The 24,119-nt window shown below is 38.9% G+C and overlaps 1 protein-coding gene and 1 pseudogene across 1 annotated transcript; one reads left to right on the plus strand and one right to left on the minus strand.

The window, feature by feature from the left end:
• Positions 1-8,536: 8,536 nt before the first annotated feature.
• On the minus strand, positions 8,537-21,480 carry LOC113194267 (mas-related G-protein coupled receptor member X2-like; annotated as a pseudogene).
• A 266-nt stretch (positions 21,481-21,746) lies between these two features.
• Positions 21,747-22,685, plus strand: LOC113194266 (mas-related G-protein coupled receptor member X2-like). Its single transcript, XM_026405281.2, has one exon. The coding sequence runs from the start codon at positions 21,747-21,749 to the stop codon at positions 22,683-22,685; it is 939 nt and encodes a 312-aa protein (XP_026261066.1).
• Positions 22,686-24,119: the final 1,434 nt, after the last annotated feature.

Genomic DNA, 24,119 nt, shown 5'->3' on the forward strand with positions numbered 1-24,119 from the left:
GCAACATTCTGGGGCAACTCACAGGAGCCTCTGCTTTGATCAGACACATGTGCTTCTGAGAGCCTTCCTGGCCCCATCAGTATAGGAGAGGCTCAGAACCTGGTTCAGTTGGTTACCTAGTTTTAAATCAGGAGACAATAATTGTCCATATCTCCCATATGTCAGGGCCTGTTAAACACTGATTACTGTGTCTCTCTACCTGCCTTACTCAGATGCTTTACCTCATTTGCTTGTGAGACTCATCAGCTCAGGGGTCCAGGACTGCTTCTACTTTTGAACTTTTGACAAACTTTTTTTTTTTTTTAACACCAGAAGACTGAAAACAGTAATGGGGAGGGATCTCAATTTCTTTCATCAATGCACCTGATAAAGACTAAAAGAATCCTATGTTTTGGACATTTCCCCCTAAACCTTACAATCTTTGTCTCTATATTATTAGAAGAATAAAATAAATTACCCCTGTAATCTCTCTCTCCTTTCATTTTGGCAGGACTGTGTATATTGCCTTAGCTTAATAAATGTTTACTGAATAAGTGTTTTCATGGATGAATACAGCTGATTCATTTTTCAGTCAACCCTGTGCTAAATCTCCACTTATTAGTTTTGAGTCAATACATTTATGTATTGTTTCCATCATTTTCAACTTTGGCAAGCTGGGTGTTCAGTTTTGTGATCAGATAAAGCCACATCCAGGCATATTTAAGGTTTGATATAGACTATCTTTCTGTGATTTCTTTCCACATGTCCTCCATTAGCAACCCTTATCTTTCCATTTCTTCCCCTTTGCCTTGGCTCTGATACTGGCTCTCTGCAGGGCTTTCTAATTAGACTTTTAGACTTATATCCAGAAGCTCACAACATGTAATTTATTAATTGTGGAATGTATTTCTACTTAACTCTTTCAGTGAAAATAATATTTTCATTTTCAGGGCTATAGTGTTTAATTATTTTAAGTCATGTATAATTAAATGATAATAATGAGCACAGATCATAATTATACAGCTCAATGAGTATAAAAAAAGGAATATAGCTACATGACCCCCAAACAAATCAAGACACTAAACCCTTTTATACCTCTGTAAGTTCCCATTATTTCTTCCAGGTCCATCCTCCTTGACCCAGAGCTCAGGATGCTTCTTATTTTGTTTTTTTAATTTGAAAATAAATTTTAGTGTGTTGATTTTAGGGTTATAACATGCTATTAGGTAGATATAGATAAGGTAAAATGATTTTATAGTCAAAAAATCAAAATATATCATATCATATAGTTATTAATTTTCCCTTATTGTTAGAACTGTTGTAATCTGTCCATTTAGCAAAATATTGCATATAATCACTATTCTCAAAAACAATGAAATGTTGTTTCATCCTACATGTTTTTCACTTTAAATTTTTTTAATCTACTTTTTCCCATTTTCTGTCTACTGTTTCAAACCTGGTAACCACTATTGTAAATTTTGTGTATATGTATTGATTCTTTAAAAAGTATTTCACATAAAAGATTAGTAGAATAGAGGAGAGAAAAAGAGGGAGGGAGGAGGAGAAAAAGGGGGGTAAGTGGGGAATGAATTCAAATTTCTTGTATGTATAATTATGTGGAAATATACCCAAATACTATGTATAAATACAATGTTGAAATAAAACAACTTACACATGGAAATAAGACCATGCAATATTTTTCTTCCTGTATATCGTTTCTTCACTTAGCATACTCTCCTCTAAGTACATCATGTTGGGGCAAATGACAGGATCTTCTCTTTGCTCCTGTTGAATAACAATCTGTTGTACATGCGCACCTCCATTCTTCAACACCTAGGTTGCTCTTAGCTATGCTGCAATGAACATTGGGGATGCAGATATATTTATGAGGTAGTAACTTAATTTCTTTTGGATATATATACCCAGAGATGGATGGCTTGGTCAAATGGTAGATCTATTTATTTTTTATTTCTTCAGGAACCTCCCTACTGTTTTCCATAATGCCTGTACCAATCTGTGCACTCATCAAGTGTGCCAGGGTTGCCTCTTTTCCCACTATCACTAACAATTGTACCAGCTATAGTTTGGATGTTGAATGTCGTCCAAAGATTAACAGTTTGTTCCCAGATTTGGCACTATTGGGAGGTGGTAGAAACTTGAAGAAGTGGGGTCTAGTGGGAGGACTTTAGGTCAGTGGGCATATTCTCTGGAAAGACATAGTGGGACCCTAGCCAAGCCATTCCTTTCCTTGTCTTTTGCTTCTTGGTCAGGAGGTGAATGGGATTGCTTTGCCATATCCTTCAATACTCCCTAGTGTGCCCTAGGCCCAAAGCAACAGGGCAACTGATCATGGAGTCAAACCTCCAAAACTGCAATCCAATATAACCTTTTTCTCTTTAGAAGTTGATTATCTCAGGTGTTTGTTATATTAATGGAAATTCAACACATTATCTTTTATCTTCCTGTTAATAGCTCTCCTAACAGGTGTGCACTGATGTCTCATAGTGGCTTTGATTTTCCTTTCCCTGATTATTAGTGGTGCTGAGCACATCATTTTCTTCTGTTTGTTATTTATGTGTCACATTTTGAAAAATATCTTCTCAGGTCATTTTCCCATTTTAATTTGTATTGTTTTTATTTTTCTGCTGCTGAGGTTTTTGAGATCCCTCTGAATCTAGAATATTAGCCTCTTATCTGATATATTGTTTGTAAATATTTTGTAACAATATGTGGGTTGTCTTCAATTTGTTGATTGTTTTCTTTGCTAAACAGCAAGGTTTTAATCTGATGCAGGCCCATTTAGTAAGTTTTGCTTTTGTATCTTGTTGTTTTTTTGGTTTTTTTTTTTTTTTTTTGGTGGGATGTCCAAGAAACCATCACCAAGAACAATTTCTAGAAGACTTTCTCCTGTTTTCTGCTAGGGATTTTGCATTTTAAGTATCATGTTTAGGTTGCTGATTCATTTTGAGTTAGCATTTTGTATGGAATAAGAGAAAGGCATAATTTTATTATTTTGACTATAGAAATACAGCTTTCCCAGGACATTTTTTGGGGAAGACTATCATTTGTCCATTGTGTCTTCTGGTGCCTTTGTAGAAAATTAGTTGGTCATATAAGTTTGGATTTATTTATGGACTATCTATTCTGTGGTACTGGCCTATGTGTCTGTTTTTATGTCATTTACCATAATATTTATACCATACCATTTTGTATCCTTCTGTTCTGATTACTATAGCTTTGTAATATAATAGTAATCTGGAAGTGACACTTCCAATTTTGATTTTATTCTCAGAATTGCTTTGGTTATCATGGGTATTTTGTGGTTCCATATGAATTTTAGGATTTTAAAAGTTTCTGTGAAAAATAACACCACTGGGATTTTCAAAAAATATTTTTGTTGGTGTATTGTAATCTTACATAATAGTGGGATTCATTGTTACATATGCATACATGCACATTTCATAATTTGGTTAACTTAATCCCCCAGTATTTCACCCTTCACTTCTTTCCTCCATCCCCCTTATCTATTTTTTCTACTGTACTGTCCTCACTTCTATTTTTCTAAAGTTACTTTCCACATTTTCTTCATCTTCACTCTCTCTAGCTTCCACATATGAGAAAACAAATATGATCCTTGACTAAAGGAGTTTCACCTCCTTTACTTAACTCTCTCAAGTTCCATCCATTTTCTTGCAAGATGACATAATTTCATTCTTCTTTATGCCTGAATAAAACTCCACTGTGTATATACCATATTTTCTTTGAAAATCTTCTAAGTTATAAAATTATATCATCTTCAGCACAGATAATTTGACTTCTGTTTGTATCCATTTTACTTCCTTCACTTGTTGCATTAGTCTGTCTGAAGTTTAAAATAATATATTGAATTGGAGTGGAAATCATTGGCCTCCTTGTCATAATCCTGATTTTAGAAGAAATGTTTCAGTTCTTCCCTATTCAGCATGATGTTGGCTTTGGGTTTGTCATATATCGTATATATGACTTTAAGATAAGTTCCTTCTATTTTTAGTTGTTTAAGGCTTTTTGTCCTGGATGGATATTAAATTTTGTAGAAGGCTTTTACTGAGTCTATTGAGATGATCATGTGATTTTTTTCTCTTGATTCTATTTAAGTGGTGTATTATAAGTATTGATTTCCATATAAGAAACCATCCTTGTATCCGTGGAATGAAATCCACCTGATCATGATGAACAATCATTTAAATTCTTGTTGCATATAGTTTATTCATATATTATTAAGAATATTTGTATCTATGTCCTGAAGGATATTTGTCTGGAGTTTCCTTTCTTTGAAGTGGACTTACCTGGTTTTGGTATTTGTGTTTTACTTGGTTCATATGATAAGTTGGGAAATTTTGCCTCTGTTCTATTTCCTGCAATAATTTTGAGGAGCATGGACACTCTTTATTCTCTAAAGGTCCGGTAGAATTTAGCTGTGAGTCCATCTGGTCCTGGACTTTCTTTATTCAAAGTTTCTTTTTCCTGCATTAATCTTTTTAATTGCTATTGGCCTATTTATTTCTATGCCCTCTTGGTTCCATTTGAGTAGGCCTATGTTTCTAGAAATTTGTTCATCTCTTGTAGATTTTTTAATTTATTGAAATATATATTTTCAAAATTGTATCTAATGATGCCCTGGATTTCAGTGGTATCTGTTTTAATAGGTCCTTTTTTGACTCTACTTTTATTACTCTTGATCTTCTTACTCTTTCTTTTGGTTAATGTGCCTAAGGGTTTGTCAAGTTTTTTATCTTTTCAGAAAACCAACATTTTCCTTCATTGATCTGTTGTATTCTTCTTTTATTCCCGATTTCATTAATTTCTGATCTTTATTATTTATTTCCTTCTGCTGGTTTTGGAAATGATGTATTCTTGTTTTCCCAAGACCTTTAGATGCATTGTTGAGAGCCACAGCTGAAGGGGCCCCAGCAAACTTCCAGCTGATTGGCTCACAGTGGCCCCAGCAAACTTCCAGCTGCCAGCTGATTGGCTCCTCTGTGGTGATGCTTATTGGGCTGTTTCCCCACCCTTTCAGACCATGGAGCTGCTCATTGGGGGACTCATTTGGCTCTGCCCACATGACCCAGCCAATCAGCCTCAAGAGCAGGAGGAGTGGGGGGTTGAGAGGCTCACCGGAAGCCAGTGGTGGCAGTTGGGCTCTGAGGGAATTCCTGAAGAGCTTGTGTGGTGCATCATGTGTGTTCTAAAAATAAAGTTCATTTCTGCTTAATAAGTGGCTGGTGAATCGTGCCCAGCCAGACTGTGGAAATGCATCATTAGGATATTTATTTGGGGTCTTGCTAATTTTTTAATGTGTGCACTCAAATGCTATAACTTTTCCCTTAGAACTGCCTTTACTGTGTTTCTGACACTTGTTTACAGTATTTATATGTTGATATTTGTTCATGGGCCTCAATGGGCATCTCTTCCACTGTTATGAGGGTTTTTCAATGAACTTTTTTCTTTTTACTGTGTGCTGTGAGGTGTGGGTAGACTGAAGGTGAAATTCCTGCTCAATGTGATCACAGTGCTATGTTCAGTTTCTAAGGCCACTTTGAGAGGAGATAATAATCATTAGTGACTGTGAACACTATAGAGCAAACCCATATACTAATAAACCATTTTAAAGCTTTCAGAAAATGACTTGACATTTCCACTAATCCAAATGTGTAAGGATGAAGTAATACTCTACAACTGGCTGAAAAATTAGGCATTAAAGAAAATAAGATGAATAAACTCTATAGGGAATAAATGTGAAAAAAAGAAAGGATAAAGACAAATGGTGGTGGAAGAGACAGAGTAAATAATGAAAGGAGAGACAAAAACTAAAGAGAATTTACAATAGATGATAAGAAAAACTATAAAACATAAATCCAATTATCACATTAAATTATAAAGGAAATTTATAAAATTGGATTAACACATGCAATATCAAATGACCTACAAAATCTACCTAGAAGATAATGACATTTGAGGTGGTATTTCAGAGAGTCTTAATTCATTCCTTGTTGAGTTGAAATGGAGAGATTTCCCGTTGGGCCATCCAGACTTGAATCCTGTAAGGTTATAGAAGGGTCATTACATGCCCATGCCTCTTTGGTTTATCTTCAAAGTTTCTCTGGACATAGAGGTGGAAACCATACCAGTTATGTCCCCACTGAGTTGGGGAGATGTATATTTAGTTTATCCCCCAGAACCTCATTCTGACCAATCTCAGAGGATCCCTCTACTCTTTGGAGTGAGGGCCTGAGAAATTACTAGTCTTTTTTTTAATCAGAGGAAATTTATCCTAAATATCAGTGGCTTAGCAGCCAAGTTTCTCCCTGGTTAGTACTGCAGCTTTGTGTACCCACCTACAGAACTGCTTTATAGGGCCAGAGATGCCAAAAGAGGTGTGAGTTTGCCCATGAAGATTTTGAGGTGTGAGAGACATGGCAGCTTATGGAAAATGTACAGCCACTGGGCAGCTGTGCTGCTGGGTGACCCATGATGAAGGCACGGGATAGGTGGACATGACTGGTGGTACATGCAGCAGTGCACTTATGGGTCACACATGGTAGCAATTTAATATGGGTTGCATGTGACAGTGGACCACTACTAGTTTCAGCTGACAACTGGGGCCCAGGTGGCTGCAGCCAATGGCTGGCTTTTGTTCTAGATTATTCCCCACTTGCTGCTCTCCCTGGCAGTGTCTTGCACTTTGTTCTGCTCCATTCCTCTCCCATTGCCAATGATGAGGGAAGAGGATGGTCAGCAGCCTTCAGCTAACCAGGATCCCGCTGTACAGGTTAATCATATTGCTATATCAATGGCATTCTGTGCAATATTATTTGCTGGTACCTCTAGGTGGGATGAAGTAAAAATATACTTTCTTCCAGCACTGCAGACTGAGGCATGATCTCCATAAAATGGCTAGCCATCACAATTTTCCACCAGCAATTAGAGAGAAGCTGGGCACTTCTCACTCACCAAATGGCTTTGTAACTTTTTTTTCAGTTTTAAATCTTTTTTCTGCATGTTTTTATTGGTGCATCATAGTTGGTGGAATTTACTACCTAATTGCACACAATATAACAATATAATTTGGCTAATATTGTTCCCCGGTAGTATTTTCCTTTTTCTTCCCCTCCTCTACCTCCTGGGCTTTTTCCTCTACTGATCACCCTGTGGTTATCTGAGATGTCTCCTAACTTTCTTTTCCTTCATCCTTTGAGAGAAATCATATAATCCTTGATTTTCTGACATAATTTATATTTCTTTATGGCTAAACAAAATTTCACTGTGTGTCTGTTCATTCATTGATGGGCACCTAAGCTGGTCCCATAGTTTGGCTATGGTGGGTTGTGCTATTATAAACACGAGTATGTGTGTATTGCTATAGTATGGTGACTTAGATTCTTTAGTATTAACGTACAAGGAGTGATAATATGAAGGTGGTCTAAACAGTTGACAAGGATTGATGCTCATTGTGTACACCCAAGTATCTTTTCCGATTGAGAGAGAGAGAGAGAGAGAGAGAGAGAGAGAGAGAGAATGAGAATGAGAATGAGAATGAGAATGAGAATGAGAATGAGAATGAGAATGAGAATGTGAGAATGAATATACCTGGGCTAGGGGTGTTAAGCTCTTTCTCTTTTTGTGTTGTTTGCAGACCTACTAGTTGAAGTGGCCTACATCTGAAGCTGATTGAAATAGCTCTCAGCTCCTTTTCTCACCTGTATAAGGAGGAATCACAAAAAGTCAATCACAATGTATACTACAAATATTATAAAAGTAATAATAAAAAACTGTTTTGAAGGATTTTGATGAAATTTGGCAATTTTTAAAAGTATGCTCTGAGAAATACAGCTTACCAAACTTGATCAAGAATAAACAAAAATGCAAAAGTAATCCTCTATTAACTAAGGAAAATAAATTTGTAATTAAAATGTATTTTACAAAGAAAGCTTCAGGTTTAAATGACTGCACTGGTGAATTCTATAAAATGCAAAGAATTTTAAACATAAAGATTTAAGCTTCAATAGAATTTCAAGCCCAGATAAATAGGAAGATACAATAAACAGAAGTCAATGAAATGAAAAGCAAATAATAGAGAAAAAAGTCAAAGCTATAAGGTAGCACTTCAAAATGGTAATGATATTCATAAAATTCTAGTAGACTGATCAGTAAAGAAGAGAAATATAGTAAGTAGCCAGAAATGGTGCTGCACATCTATAATTTTAGATGCACATAATGCACTAATCATAAAATTAAAAGACCGATAAATTAGACTTCATAAAATATAAAAACTATTGCTCTTCAAAATGTACTTAAATGTGAAAATATTTAACACCAATGAATTATGCAGATGAAAATGGTTAAAATGATGAATTTTATTATGAATATTTTATACAATAATAAATATATTGTTTAAAAATGGTATATATATCATATATATTATATATGAATGTCAATTTTGGACTCTATACAATCATCTATGTATCCTCCAGAGGTACTACTTCTTTTAAGGATCCCTTGAAGATGCAGAATCACTATATTAGGAGGATATTGGACTCTCCATAGTTTCCTGAGGAGGACTTTATCCACTTTTCTCCACCTCAGGTATGTCTTGAAGGCTTTCTCCAAAACCAACTTGAGTGACTGTGGCTGGTGCTGCTGATGCAGCCGCAGCCTACAGGAACCAACGAAGAAGTAAATGATAGGGTTGGTGCTGCTGTTAATGCTATACAGAAATAAAGCAGTCCTCTTATCAAAATGCAGATTTATATGGTTTTTATGAATCCAGGCAACAGAAACTCCAGGATGCCTACAGGGAGGCCACAGAAGAGGAAGACCAGGACTGTGAGCCCAGTGGTCAAATACAGCCTAGTCAGCGGTGCCCTCTGAGAGCCACAGAGGATTCTGATGAGCAGGGCCAAGCTAGATCCAGAGAGAACCATAAATAAACAAATCAGCCATGCAGCTCTGATGAAATCAAATGTCTGACACCATGAGAAGTCTAAATCCATAAAAAGGGAGTCACAGTGGTTGTTGTTCAGGATGCTCATCAGCAGGGACAGGGCCCAGAGTAGGGCACATATGATAGCTGACACGTGTCTTGGTTGGTGGCAGCGGTACCAGACAGGACACAGGATGGACAGGCAGCACTCAGCACTAACAGCGCTGAGTATGCTCAGACTTGTAAGGTAGGACCACATCATCACAATGGTAGAGTACTTGATGATGAAGTTGAAAATGGAAACAAAATTGGGGCTGAGTTCATGCAGAGAAGCTATAACATGAAAACAGAGAAAATGGAAGACGGTTCCCGCCAGGTTGAGGATGTAGACTGAGAAGGTGTTCCTGCACATGTGGAAGCCCAGAAGCCAGAGCACAACTGCATTTCCAGCCAGCCAAGTCATCACAATGATGAGAGTCAGCAAGCCTGGGATCAAGGTCCATAGGTTGACAGGTTGAGGAAAAGTCTGGTTACTTCCATTCACCATGGTGAATTCTGTCCCCTCGGCTGGGGTGGTTGGATTTAGTATCAGAAAATATCCAGAGTAGTTGCTAGGAACATAAAGAAGTCATGAGTTCCTGCTGCATAACCCCTGATTCCCAGGACCACCCTGCTGTGTGGGAATTACTGCCCCTGTGTTAAGGGGAGGACACAGATGGTTGCAAAAATTATTTTTAAAAAGGCCAGGGAGTCCGAGGTTCTGGACTCAAACTCAATTCATGTCGACTCTAAACGCTATGCTGGGTGCTACTGCACAGGTTCATCTACTGACAGGAATATTCTATAGCTGATCATGCACCCCTCCTGTTCCTGCCAGAGGTCATGCCATGTCTCCAGAAAAAGTCTGGGATAGGATCTGAGATACCAGGAAAGGACTGTGGTCAAAGGCATAATCCTTTCCTGGGCCAGAATTTTTCCTTCAGGTTCAGGTTTTTAAAAAGGCAAAGATGATCCCACAGCACACTCATGACTAACAGTGCTGTATTTAGGAGAAAAAAAGACTCATTTCAGGACTTTAAAGGAATGAGACCTCTTGGTAGGGCAGGTGTAAGGATGGTTGGGCCTGATAGGCTAGAAATGGCTAAGTGTGTCATAGAAATGGCTCAGTGTATCAGCCACAGAGGACAGCCACACTATGCATATCCCCTGTCTAGATCTGGTGCTATACACTGTATTCACAATGGTTATTCAGTGAATGGATGCATGAATAAGGAGACTAATGGTGACAGAAGACTTGGATTAAATGGACAAACAACAATGAAATATAATTAAAGGAGTTAAAACATTAAGGTAAAATTAGATGAGGAAAATATCATTCATTATTATTTTTTTGTGGACAACTGAGTGTGTTTAGAAGACTTATTTATGTTTATCCAAACAACAGGAGTTGACCACTGATGGGCCACAAAAGCAAGGAACAAAAATGGCTTTGCTGTGTACTTTGTAACATTTTGATGCAGAGTATGGGGTTAGGATGTGAGTTTGAGCTGAATTGCCCAGCAATTTGTAGGACAGAGAAATAAGAGGGGTTCAGGTCTGAGTGCCAAGAAAAGGTTTTGAAGGATGAAAACATTAAAAAAGGAAAAGCTATTAATTGTTGGGCTGTGAAGTGTCCAATATAAATCTTTTCCATTTTTTCTCACAATAGAGTTTGCTTTGTAGGTAGAAGTCTTGTGTGAGGGTAATCTATGAGGAGAAGTCAAAAGTTATAGGGTTGGAATGGAAAGATGCTTGCATATATTTTATCTAGAGAAAGTGAATTATCTCAAACCTGAATGAATAATAATAGATGATGGAGAAGTCATAAGGTATTCTCTCTTTGAATTCTTTCAGAGACCTCTGAAGTGAGAATTTGTATCATTTCTACTAAAAATATGATAAAATTAGATCACAGAGAAAATGAATTATTTCTTGTGGTCCAATACTGTGGATGAACTCAGTAGTGCCCCCTCAGAGCCCACTCTTTGGCCCTACTGACCCAGCACCACAGAGCTGTTGATTACATCTACATGGGGGTGGGAAGCAGAGGAGTAATTCCCAAGTTAAATCCAAGTTGGCCTTAAATATTGTGTATATAAGAATGGAATATTATATACATTCTTATAATGTGTATATAAGAATAAATAAACTTCAGAAATGAGAAGAAGGAAAGCAAGTGAAATAGGGCAAAAATGAGGTGCTTGGAAGCTAGTCAGGAACAGATGAGAATATAGAAGCTCTCCTCTGTCTTGCAAGGGAAGCCAGGGTCTTGGAGGCCAGAGAACTCACATGGACCCTCAAGTCAAAAAAGAGCACACCCTTCTCTGGTGTGCAGAGAGGCAACAGAAGTGAATGCATCCAACATGAGGTCTTGTAGATATAAAAGCTCCCACAGCTTTGGTTGTCCATAAGGGGATATGGGAGGAAATCTACAAGCTCTGTTACCTCCACTCTGAGAACCTCAGTTGGAACATGTGGGGGTTGAGAGAGAGGGATTTGAACGTTTCAACTCCTGGCTCTTTGCCTGTGAGGTTGTGAGTTGCAATGGCAGTGCTTCTCCTCCTGCTTGGTTGTCCACTGCTACTGGTACAATTAGCTGTGGTTCTTTCTCTCTCTCTTGTCCCTATAAATGTAGGGGTGGTTATAATGCTTTGTTTTTGCTTGCCTCCAGCTACTTTATTATACCATGTTAATTATTCTTAACTCTATCTTTGTAAAGAGTCAAATAAACAAATACTCAATTACTTAATTTTTGGGTTGCTCTTTTCTTCTTAAATATGCAAAAAAGAACAATTTTTAAAAGCAGGTAACATAATGACAACCTGGGACCTGGGTGTCCTGGCACATGCCTATAATCCCAGTGACTCAGGAGGTTGAGGCAGGAGGATTGAGAGTTCAAAGCCAACCTCAGCAAAAGCAAGATGCAAAGCAACTCAGTCACACTTTTGGAGTCTCTAAATAAAATACAAAATAGGGCTGTGGATGTGCCACAGTGGTCAAGTATCCCTGACTTCACTTCCCAGTACCCTCCACACTCCCTCAAAAATAAAATAAAATCTGGGTGTATGGCAGCTAAGCTCTCAGTGCAATTCCCGCATGTTACTGTGGTCCTCAAATGAATGTAACCAGCAGTGTACTCCATGTGATGATGGATTTGAATGTCCAGAATAAAGGGGAAAATGTAGGGAGATGAATCATAAGGGATAATGGTTTGGAGAAACTCTCTGAGAACATTCAGTCAAAGATGCCAGGACCCAGTGTTAACAAAGAAGCATCATCTGTTCTGCTTTTCCCTGAAGGAACCCCATGACCCCCTGCTTGTAGCATCACAAGGTAGAAACATAGAGATATGAACTCAGAACAAAAATATTAGCAATCATTGGAAACAGGAAAGCATTTAGAAAATACCCTTACCTTTTTTTTTCCATTCTCTGGCCACAGGAGGAAAGTTGATCTGTGCTGAAGGGGAGAGACTTTCTGGGATTCAGTGACACCACAGAACCCTTCTCTCTTCTAAAACAGGAGATGTTTACAGGAACTGAAGTAAAAAGCAATAAATAAGCAAAACTTATCAAGATGCTGAATAGCTATTCCTTTTATTTTCTGTAAAGGATTGTGGGCAAACAGGAAACCAGAGCAGTTTAAGATGTGACCCTCAGAGAAGTGTTTCTGGGCATCTTCACAATTGCCACTCATGTTTAGCCTCTCCCATCCAGCCTTTTCTTGTTTACCTCTCTGTAAGTAACTGCTATTGTGGCCCTTTAATTTCCAACCATCATAAACAATTCAGTGAGAATTAGGTAGAGAAAACTCCAGGAAATAGAAGGAGAGAAGGAGATTTGAGGGATAGTCTCATTTGTCAAAATAATTTTCCTTTCTTCCTTCTCTGTTTGGTTTGGCATATCAAGAGGAAGGTGTCTGTGACACTTATGAGTCACTTATTTTCATCCAACTTTCTGGTTGAATAGAGTCACAAGAAGACACCACCCAGGAGAGCAGAGGACAGGAGGAAAGGAACTTGGGTTTTACATCTCCTGGCTCTCTGAGTCTCTGTGTTGGCAGAGGCAGTGCCTGTCCATCTCTATGCTCTCTCCCACCTCTGCAATGCCCTGTCTCCTCAGTGTTCCTTCCCTTGTTCTTTCCCTGTTTCCCATGCACTTGTCACTTTTCCTTAACCTGCCCATCTTTGTAAATACTTCTATCATGACGTGCTCTTCAAAAATTCCAATTTGTGTCAATGCTTTCTTCCTGGGATAATAAAAACAAATAACTTCAAAAAGCAAATGAAACAATGAGACCTGGATCTTCAGCCATTCAGTTCTGGGATGAAATGCTGCATATCACTTGGCCCCTTAAATGAACTCAAGAGGCAGAATTCTACCAATGACAGTAGATTTGAATGGTTTGAACAAAGGGCAGGATATGGGGGGATGCATCAGAATACAGAATAATCTGGTTGACCCCTTTGAGAACTCCCACTTTTGAGGCTGCCAGCACCCAGTTTTCAGAGGGAGGTTTCTGTCCCTTGCTTTTTCCTTAAGAAATAAGTATGACTTCCTGCATGTAGCACCCCAAAGTAGAAACACAGACATGTGAACATAGACTAAAGACTATAAGTGGGAATAAGAAAATTCTTGGTGTCTATCCACGCCTTCCATCCATGCTTTTGTTTGGAGGTGAAGAATCGTTCAGTTTTGAGGGAGGAGAGCCTTTCTGACTTTGAGAAATGCCAGAGGACCCTTGCTTGTCCTCAGTTTCTGAAATGTATACAAGGGAAATGGAATGAAAGCTGGTGGCCATGGGAACCTATCAAGATGTTAGACCACCCAGCAATTTTCTGTACCAGGACTCCAAGAACTTCAGAGTTCAGAGCTGTTGACACAATTCTACCCTGAGGTGTTTCTTGGCACCTACCCCATTTTCACTCACAGTTCACCATCTCTCAGTCCTCCTCATTCTCAGTACTTTTATTCTGGAGCCTTTATTTTTCCATCTAGCATTGTTAGTAATTAGTATAAGTAATCCCTGCTATTTTGGAACATAGATAGGAATATCAAGCAATGTATGTTTTCATTGCGGGGCTTTCTAACAAATAATAAAGTACAATATAAGGCCATTCAATGATGGCTTTTCTTTTATTTCTTTCATGTTTCAGTAGTAATGCATTCATGTGCACACTTTTACTCCAGATGGCACAGAAGTAACTACATGATCAATTTCTTCTGCCATTTCCATCTATCCTGACCCAGGGTTTCCCTTGCCACCTCAAGGAGATGATTGGACTGATAATAGGTTTCTTGTGTGGTAAGTTGGAGTCATCTGTTCAAATTCCAGGTATTTGAAGAAACTTTATCTACTCAGAGCCACATGTATACTCTGAGATCTCCCCCTTCTCTACTCCCTTTTCTGTTTTTGTCAATACTGTCAATGTGAGAGATATATGTAAGGGTCCTATTCTTCCACACTCCACTGTAATCTCCTGGAGTCCAGAAGGCAAATCTCATTTATAATAATAGCCACCATTTATGCATTAATGATACTGATGCACGACACATTCCATGCCATCTTCCAGAAAGAGCATCACTGCCACCCCTCTCATTTACAGGTAGATGCTAATAGGCCATTAGAAAATTCAACATAATGAATTTTAATGTTTCATCAGTGGGAAACTGTTTGCTGAAGTTGTTTCCATTATGAGGAATCACCTAGTGGACATTCTCACAGTTCTCTGAACCATGTGGTCATGCTATCTGGAAGGGTGGGTGGTGTGGTATTCTCCTCATCTTGGAAAAAAAGAAAAGTTAGAACTGTCAGATCAGCCCCTCCTGTAAACACCCTTGTACACCCCCAGACATCTCTATGATTGCATGTGTCACATTGTGTGGCAGTCTTTACTACACTAGACTCCTTCCTTTCATGGACTATGAACTCCTTGAGGGTGGGTTCATTGTCTTTGTATCTGCAGTGCCAGGCATGAGGGCTTGAACATGGAGGATGCTAAATAAGTACTTACAGAATAAACAGACTGACTAAGTGATATTGCAGTAGGAAGCCCGCTTACTGACATATCGAGTACCATAGCTCTACAGATTAGTTGAGAATGTACATGTAATGATTGTAAGATAAATTTGTAACACAAATGTTTTATTTTTTACCTGAATTAATTCATCAAAAATGAAGAGGAGTGAATGACTTTTTTTGAGTAAAATTCAGCAAATCGATTTCTAGCCTCTCTATCTTTCAGGACTCACATTCCTCAAGCATTTTCTATAAGTTGAAGTTCAGATTATTTATAGCAGAGATCTTATCATTTTAGAGAGAGTAGTGTGCACCAGGGTATTCTTTTTATTCATAAATTTATTCATCATAGTATAGTTTTCAGGTTTGCAACTATTTTACTAAAACATTTTTAAATCTACCTTTTAAATTTTTTAAATATTTACATTAGCTTTCACTGTACTCTTACTTTTTTGATTTACATTCTGTTATGATAAAATAGGCAGCAATATTGACAAATTCAACTGGCATAAGCAGAATTGGAAACAGGTCCATGGAGTCCTTTTAAAGCAGAGGACTCACTGCCCTAAGGTAGAGCACAGGCACACTTATTTCAGTGAAAGGCCACGAGGACTCAGCATTTCCAGGAATCAATCAGTGTGTTTCCTAGATGGAATGTAGAGTCAGATATTTATTTAACAGGTGTTCGTTATGCATGGAATTAGCAGAGTGATTGATCTACTAGATTTAAATATTCACTTAATGCATAAACAGCCAAGAGTGATAGCTCCCAAAATGTGCTACGAAGGACTCTCATGTCTTTTCTGTCTTCCTAGATATCCTCAAGGTGTAACTAAGAAGAAAATCCATCACTGGTATTGAAATAAAGGTGATTCTTGGATAAGCTTTTTCCTTCCCTCCATTCTTCTCCCCAGGAGAAGCCAGTAAGGCTAAATGAGGGCAAAAGGCAAGGCTTTCCTCAGGTTGGTCTGCTGCAGAGGGAATCCTCTGGTCCTTTGAGTGGTGGTGCCTGCAGGACTCTAGTGAACCCAGATGTATGAGCCACTCTTTTCAAGCTGCCCCATAACTGTGTGATTTTCAATCAGGAGCTTCTTGAGAAACATAGATGCTGAACATCTTCCAAGTTTCAGACACAATTCTGTGCTCCAGAAATTCAAATGCATGCCCTGTGTTTTAGTCATATTTCTCATCACTGTGACCAAAGACCTAATAAGAACAATTTAGAGGAGGAAAAGTTTATTCTGGGTCATGGTTTCAGAGGTTTTGTTCACGGTCAGCTGACTCCATAACTCTGGGCCCAAGATCTGACAGAACATCATGGTGGAAGAGTGTGTCAGAGGAATGCTGCTCAACTCACTGCATCCAGGGAGCAGGGAGCAACTCTGTCCATCAGGGGCAAAATATTTTACCATCCAAATTAATCCGTATCAGTGGATTAATCCACTATTCATATTACAGTTCTCATAAACTAATCATTTCATATCTGAACATTCCTGCATTGTCTCCCACAGGATCTTTTGGGGGACCCCTCATGCCTACACCATAACAATATCATAGTCTTTTGGTGGAATCTTTAGGTTTATCAGCATAAAATCATATCACATAAAAAAGTACAATTTGATTTTCTGCCTTCCTAATTGTATGTTTTCAATTTCTTTCTTTTTCCTAATTTCTGTCTGGGTAAGACTTCCAATAGCATATAGAATAAGAGTGAGCAGAGTGCTGGTGTCAGATTTTAGAGGAAATGCTTTCAGCTTTTTCTACATTAAAAATGATGTTTGCAGTGACTTTAATACATGTAGTCCTAATTATCGTGAGGCTCATTCCTCTTACACTTAACTCATTCAGAGTTTGTATCATGAAGAGCTGTTGAAGTTGATCAAATCTCCTGATATATTGAGATAGTTATAAAAATTTATCAGAGGCTGGGACTATAGCTCAGTGGCAGAGCCCTTGCCTAGCCTTGTGAGGCCCTGGGTTTAATCTTTAGCACCATATAAAAATAAACACATAAAGGCATTTTGTATATCTACAACTACAAAATTTTTTTAAAATAATTCTTCATTCTTTTGTTAATATATAGTTCATTTATTGAATTGCAATTTTGAACCATCCTTTCATTCCTTGGATAAATGCAACTTGATAATGATGGATGTTTTTTTTTTGTTGTTGTTGTTTGATTTAATTTGCTAGTATTTGAAAAATTTGAATCTATGTTCATCAGGGGTATTGAACTATATTTTTTCTATGTTTTGTTTTTGTTTGATATTGGTATGTGGTTAATACTAACATCAGAGAATAAGTTTGAAGACTTTCCTCCTTTCCAATTTTTTGAAGTGTTTGTGAATAATTTGTATTCTTCCTTAATAGCTGGTGGAATTCAGCAATGAAGCCACCTAATTCTGGCTTTTCTTTGTTGGGAGACTTGTTATTAGTGATTCAGTCTCCTTAATTCTGTTCAGACTTTCTATGTCTTGAAGATTCAATTTTTTTTTAAAGAGAGAGAGAGAGAGAGAGAGAGAGAGAGAATTTTTTTTAATATTTATTTTTGTAGTTTTCGGTGGACACAACATCTTTTGTTTTGTATGTGGTGCTGAGGATCGAACCCAGGCCGCACGCATGCCAGGCGAGCGCGCTACCACTTGAGCCACATCCCCAGCCCTTGAAATTCAATTTTGATAAGTTGTATGTCCAGAAATTCAGCCATTCCTCGTCAATGCATCCAAATTTAATCACTGGCTTGGTTGGCTACTTTTATGTAGGTCCCAGTTGGACATCACAATGCATTTTTCCTATAATGTCTCCTTCTGTAATCACTGGCATCAGATTTGAGGGTATGGTGTAGTCATTTCTGTTGTGGCCATGGCAGGCAGGTTCCTGTGGGCAGACTGCAGTAATGGGGCTGCAGAAGTGCCATTGTGGAGTCCCAGTGGGTACATATATATCCCAGGGGAATCCTACAATTCTCTAGGAGTTGGCGGGCAGGAGGAGGTGGGGGGAGAAGGCGCCCCAAACCTAAAGTGGGTAAGCATCATGGCTTCTACAGTGCTGGAGGCGAGCACCTCTCCTGCTGTGTTGAAGCACTTTCCCCTATAATGTAGGGCATTGCATAAGCTAGGGTGCTGGGTCACATTTGTACTTCTGAGTCCAGTTGCATTTGTGGGGCTACATTCCCTTTCGGTAGTGTGATAGAATGTTTGTGTGACCCCGGAGATGGGGATGTGGGTCTCCTGTCTCCTAGGGCAGTGTGAACTATTTCTCAAGATGGTATTACACTACCCCAGACTGTCCTCTGGGAGTGAAAGGAGACAATGTGAGCTACTTTTCTGTAGTAAAAATACCATGGCAACCCTAAAGAGTTCCCCTTACTGGGCTCTAAGCCTGTGACAACTTGACATAACACATACAAAATGTAAGTTTACTTTAAATTTGTAACCATGACTAACAAAAATTTAGAAGAATGGCTAAGCATAGATGTTGATTCTGAAGAATAGGATTGAGAAAGATGGTCCCCTCTGTGTGATGCACTTCAGTATTCAAAAAGAACATGTAAGCCAGCATGTGTAATTGCTATGACAATGAAGAAGAGTGGGCCAGGACATGGAGGGCCGCAGATGGCAAGTAATTAAAATGAGATTTAGTTTTAGTTATGTAGCCTTTCATGTTAAGCTCACATTACTTGGAATTTATGGTCTGTATGCAGCAAGAAGTCCCCAAACCAAATGAATTCCACAGAAGGAGACTTGATTGGGTGAGGATGGGCAGAGATTGAGATGTGGGATTAGAGTTTGACCAAATGTCAAGAAGCATCTTGTGAGGAACATGACTCAGCAGACTCCACACTTCCATTTGTCAGCAGGGCTGTACAGGAAGCCACAGGGCTTTCTGGCATCTTGATGATCACTGGAGCAACAGGCCTCACTCAGATTCTGCAGTCACTTCTCCAGGGCAGAGCAGTGTCTTTGAGTGACAGTCAAAGGTACAGGAGGCTCTTCCCTTCAGCACGACTTGCGACTGCTGGCAAGAGAATTAAAGAAAGGTAAGAATTTAGCAAGAACTTATTTTCAAATCATTTTTCTTTTTTTTCCCTTCTGGTTCATATACAAATGGGGAATAATCCACTTCACTTTGGCAAAGTGTATGAAGGGATCCACTGGGACTGTAGCTGGGAAAGTCAGGAGATATGAAGCTCCCTCTTTATAACTTTGGTGCTAGCAGTTGACTGTGGGAGAAATGAAAGCTGTAAACAGGGACCCTTCCTTGTTTCTCCAACATTTGCTAATTCCTCTATTCATTACAACTGTCCAAATTCACTGTAACAATGGGAAATCCTCTGCTTTCCTTAACCAAAGAAGTAAGATGAGGGTACACATATGCTTTTCCAAACTAAATCCTGTGAATAAATTTGTCACTTGTTTTTCTTCGTTTAAAAATCTTTGTTTTATGTGTCTCTCAGTATCTCTGTAAAAAACGGGTGGCCTAAAATGAGATAATTGAGAAGTCTAATAAAGGAAAATGTATCAATATGGACAAATTTGGAAAAGTTGCAAGGGATGGTGAGACTCACACCACTCCCACCAACAAAGTAATATCAAGGAGCTTGAAGTCAATAGGTTTTAAAAGAAAAATCAGAAAGAGAAATCATTGGGACTCAGAGATGGCTGAATAAATAGCTGTTTTTTTTTAATGTGGTCACAGGAAATATACTACATAGAATCTGTGTCCTTAGGAACACAATAGCACTGCCACTGCCAACTCACCACCTAGCCTAGAAAACCAGGATATTAAAAATCACCAAATTATTCTTCTCCTTCCGTTCAATCCCCTTTCAATGCGTCTTTTTGAGCAAATGCAACCAGAAGTGAGAGCAAAAGGATTCCATTAATGGTGCATGGAAATGTCTCCTCCTAGGATGCACAAGGAGGTAGTAAAGGTTGAACATGGCATTCTGACAACAAATGAGAAATAACCCATCTCTTTGTATAGGCTTTCACACTTTGCACTTTGGGGGGAATTTTTCCTTCACAAAGTGATAGATACATTTTCACATTTATCTCCTCCAAGTTTGTCTGAATGTTTATTTGTATATCCCTCTATGGTGGCTATCTTTTAAGTAATATCTCACTACCATCATAAATGAATTGGGAATGGTATATAGTGAAGAAACGTGTTTCTAAGTATTTTAAGCTATGATATTTGATACAGCAAAGAGGAACCAGTTAGAGTAGTAATTTAACAAGAGGGTATTGATCAGACCCAGAACTGGCAGCTCCATTATGGCAGGCACCACGTTACCCTGCAATATCTACTTCCCTCTGTCTAGAGAGGTGCCCTCATCCTCATGGTCCTTCATGGCCTTCAAATACATAATCATTCCATCCTGGAGGGAAAAGGGAAGGAATGGCAGAACCCAGGAGTTTCTTACATCACTTCTGCCCACGTTCCATTTACCAATGCTCAGTGATATGTTGCTTTCAACAGTGAGAGAGGCTTGGACTACAGTCTTTGTTCTGGTCTATCACTCTCAGTATTGTTATGTGAGAAAGGAGGAGTATGGATGTTTGGAGCCATTTGTGGCTTCCACATCCCTGATTCTTTCTCACTGCCCATTAACATGAGACAGAGAACAAAAGTAAAATCTGGAACAGTGTTCCAGGAGACTTGAATTTCTTTTGGATTTTCTCTTCATTCTGTGATCTCAAAATATATTTTGCATTCATTTAGTCTCAGATTCTTCCTGTGATAATGAAAATATTATAAAAAATGTATGTAGGACCTGTACTAGTAATCAGAAACATAATAGTGACCAATAAAGACAACCTTGAGAACCAAGCAGGTGTAGGTTTTAGAGAACATTGAGTATAATGTGAGACACCAAAGGAGGGAAATAAGACTTATACTCTGAAAACAAAATTGTGAATTTGGCACTCTGTTCAGTGCCAAAAATAAGAAGTCCAATATGTCATGAGGAAGGACACCAGAGGCCATGATCAATCATAACCTCCTCAGATTATCCAGATCTATAGGAACTATGAGAACGTGGGAAGGATGGATATAGTCCTTGATGCTCTGAAGATCCTGCCATCTCCCATTAGGATCTTTCTGTTCTGTGTGAGTCTTGGAGAATCTGGATGAATGGGAACCTTTTCAGAGTCACAGAGGGATTCCTGTATGCTGAGGTCTCTGCTCTGTTGACTGGCCATCCACACACCTGTTACAGCAAGATGTCACATTCCCTTTGTGATCTTGAATCATAACTTCCTCTCTCTCCTTCTGTCAGTCACTGAAGGTGGCCATGCGTCATGTCTGAGGCTTCCACTTTCTTATCCATGAGAGTAAAGTTCTGACTTAGTACAGAAGGATTTCTCATCCCAGAGCTCTGTTGCTGTCCTGTGGATGTACCTGTCTTTTCTCCTCCTGCCTCCTGTGGTCATGACGTGGCCTAGGATAATAGTGGGGACGTTGGGATCACAGAATTTTCCCATGTCAGGAGAGGACCTGTCTTGTGCTAGAGAGTCAGTCTCAAGCTAGGTCAGCAAGCTGCATCAAGAGCTGAAGTTGAAGCCAAATCTGTAGGAATTCCCAGTCTTTGATGAATTACTTAATCTCTGCAAGCTTCTGTTTCACTCTTTGTGAAACAGGAAGAGTAGTTTCCACCTAGCAGGTCGGTATTGAGAATCAGAGCTCCTGCTGCAGTTGCTGCTCACATCTTGTTTGTGTTCTCAGGGGCACCAGTGAAAGGATTTTGAGTATGGATCCCACCATTCCAGCCTTGTGGAGTGAAATTACAACAATGAATGGAAGTGACCCAGCTGTTCCTCCACAATGTGGCAAGGAGAAACTTATCCTGCGTTTGCTGACTTTCATCATTGCCTCTGTTGGGCTGGCAGGAAATGCGGTTGTTATCTGGCTCCTGGGCTTCTGTATACGCAGGAATGTCTTCTCCATCTACATTCTCAACCTGGCTGGAGCTGACTTCTTCTTCCTCTGCTGCCACCTTATAGGATCTCTGGTGACATTCATCAACTTCTTTCATTCAAACTCAGTCGCCATCCCAGAGTTCTTAAACACTGTGATGATCTTTTATTACATTGCAGGCGTGAGCATGCTCAGCTCCATTAGCACTGAGCGCTGTCTTTCTATCTTGTGCCCCATCTGGTATCGTTTCCATCGACCAAGACACATGTCAACTATCATGTGTGCTGTGCTCTGGGCTCTGTCCTTGCTGCTGAGCATACTGGAAGGGGTCTATTGTGGTTTCTTGTTGAGGGATTCTGACACTGATAGGTGTCAGGCATTTGATTTCATCTGTGTTGCATGGCTGATTATTTTGGTTGTGATTCTGCTTGGTTCCAGCCTGGTCCTGTTAGTCAGAATCCTCTGTAGCTCCAGGCCAATGCTGCTAACTAGGCTCTATGTGACCATTCTGATCACTGCACTAGTCTTCTTCCTCCTTGCTGTGCCCCTAGGCATTTTCTGGTTCCTATTATATTGGTTTTATAATGATATTAATTCATTACCTTGTAGGTTTCTCCTGGTGGCCCTTGTCATGTCCTGTGTTAATAGCTCTGCCAACCCCATCATTTACTTTTTTGTTGGCTCCTTTAGGCAGCGGCAGAGGCAGTCCCTCAAGCTGATTCTCCAGAGGGCTCTGAAGGACACTCCTACAGCTGACCTCAGCAATCCCTAGAGAGTCAGGAAGTAGCATCATGTAGCAGTTGAGAGCCTCTGCCTTATCAGATAGACATGACTTTGAAAGGCCCTTTTTCACAGTCTCTTTCTCTGTCATGCCCCTGATCTCCCAAATACTTAAGATAATAATCATCCTTGTGAGGACCAAGACAGGGTCTGTCACACAGAGAATGTTGCAGTGTCATTGGAACTCACTCTGAGGCATCATCTCATCCCCATGTGAGTTTTGTAGTTCTAGGGTCCAGGACTGTTCTCACTTTTGAGTAGTTCCTCCTCCAGCAGAAGGCAGAAGCTAATCTAGGAACTGTTTAAATTTCTTTGGTCACTGAACTTGATAGAGAATAAAAGAATGTTATGTTTTGGGTGTTTCTTTTTCTGTTCCCTACAATTTATGTCTCATTAAAACTAGAATAATTAAATTTCAATCTAGCCTACAAAAGAACAGTGTTCTTTAATCTTGGCAGGTGTGTTAGGTTTTCAAATTAAAGGAGGAAAAAGAAAACAAGGTGGGGGTGGATCTCCTACAAATCAAAGGGTCTAAGGAGTGGGAGATCGGAGGAGAATGTTGGGCAAAATTATACTGTTATGTTGTGTGCATGTACAAACATGTAACAACAAATCTCATCAATAAGTACAAGTGTAAGGCACCAATAAAAATGAGGAAAACAAAGTATAAAACTTCGTTGTACCTGTGTTCCACAGTTGAAGTACATTTTGTTGTTTCCAAGTTTTGTCAATTAAGACTTATGCTGCTATGGATATTGGTTAACAACTAATTTTGGATAGTTTCTTCTTGTTTTATAGTTCCTTCAGATGCCCAATTATGTTCTTTACTTTAGATATTTCTACATTTTGATGTAGGTCTTTATTGCTGTAAACTTTCCACTTAATGTTCCTTTTTGCCTATTCCGTGTGTGTGTGTGTGTGTGTGTGTGTGTGTGTGTGTGTGTTTCGTGCTGGGGATTGAACCCAGGGCCTTATGCATGTAAGGCAAGCACTTTACCAACTAAGCTATATCTCCAACTATATCTCCACCTATTACCTAACTCTTTATGTGTTGCATTTCCATTTTCATTTTTCTTTAGAAAAAATTTTTCCTTTACTTTGATCATTGACTCATTGGATATTCAGGAACATGCTGTTTAATTTCCATGTGTTTATACAGTTTCAAGAATTCCTTCTCTTCTTGATTTTGTTTCATTCCATTGTGGTCTGAAAGCATGCCTGATATGATTTTTACTTTTAAAAATTGTTATGACTCTTATGTGGCCTAGCATAATCAATTCTGGGGAATGTTCCATGTGCAGTTGAGAGCAAATTATATCTAATAAATAAAAGGAAAGAAATTGAACACTGAATAGAAAAACATTGCAAATTTATTGTAAGTAAAAGATATTTTCACAAATGAGGATGTGGAAAATTTGAAACTATG

The sequence above is a fragment of the Urocitellus parryii genome, chromosome 4, assembly GCF_045843805.1.
Source record: "Urocitellus parryii isolate mUroPar1 chromosome 4, mUroPar1.hap1, whole genome shotgun sequence".
NCBI classification, from domain to species: Eukaryota; Metazoa; Chordata; class Mammalia; order Rodentia; family Sciuridae; genus Urocitellus; species Urocitellus parryii.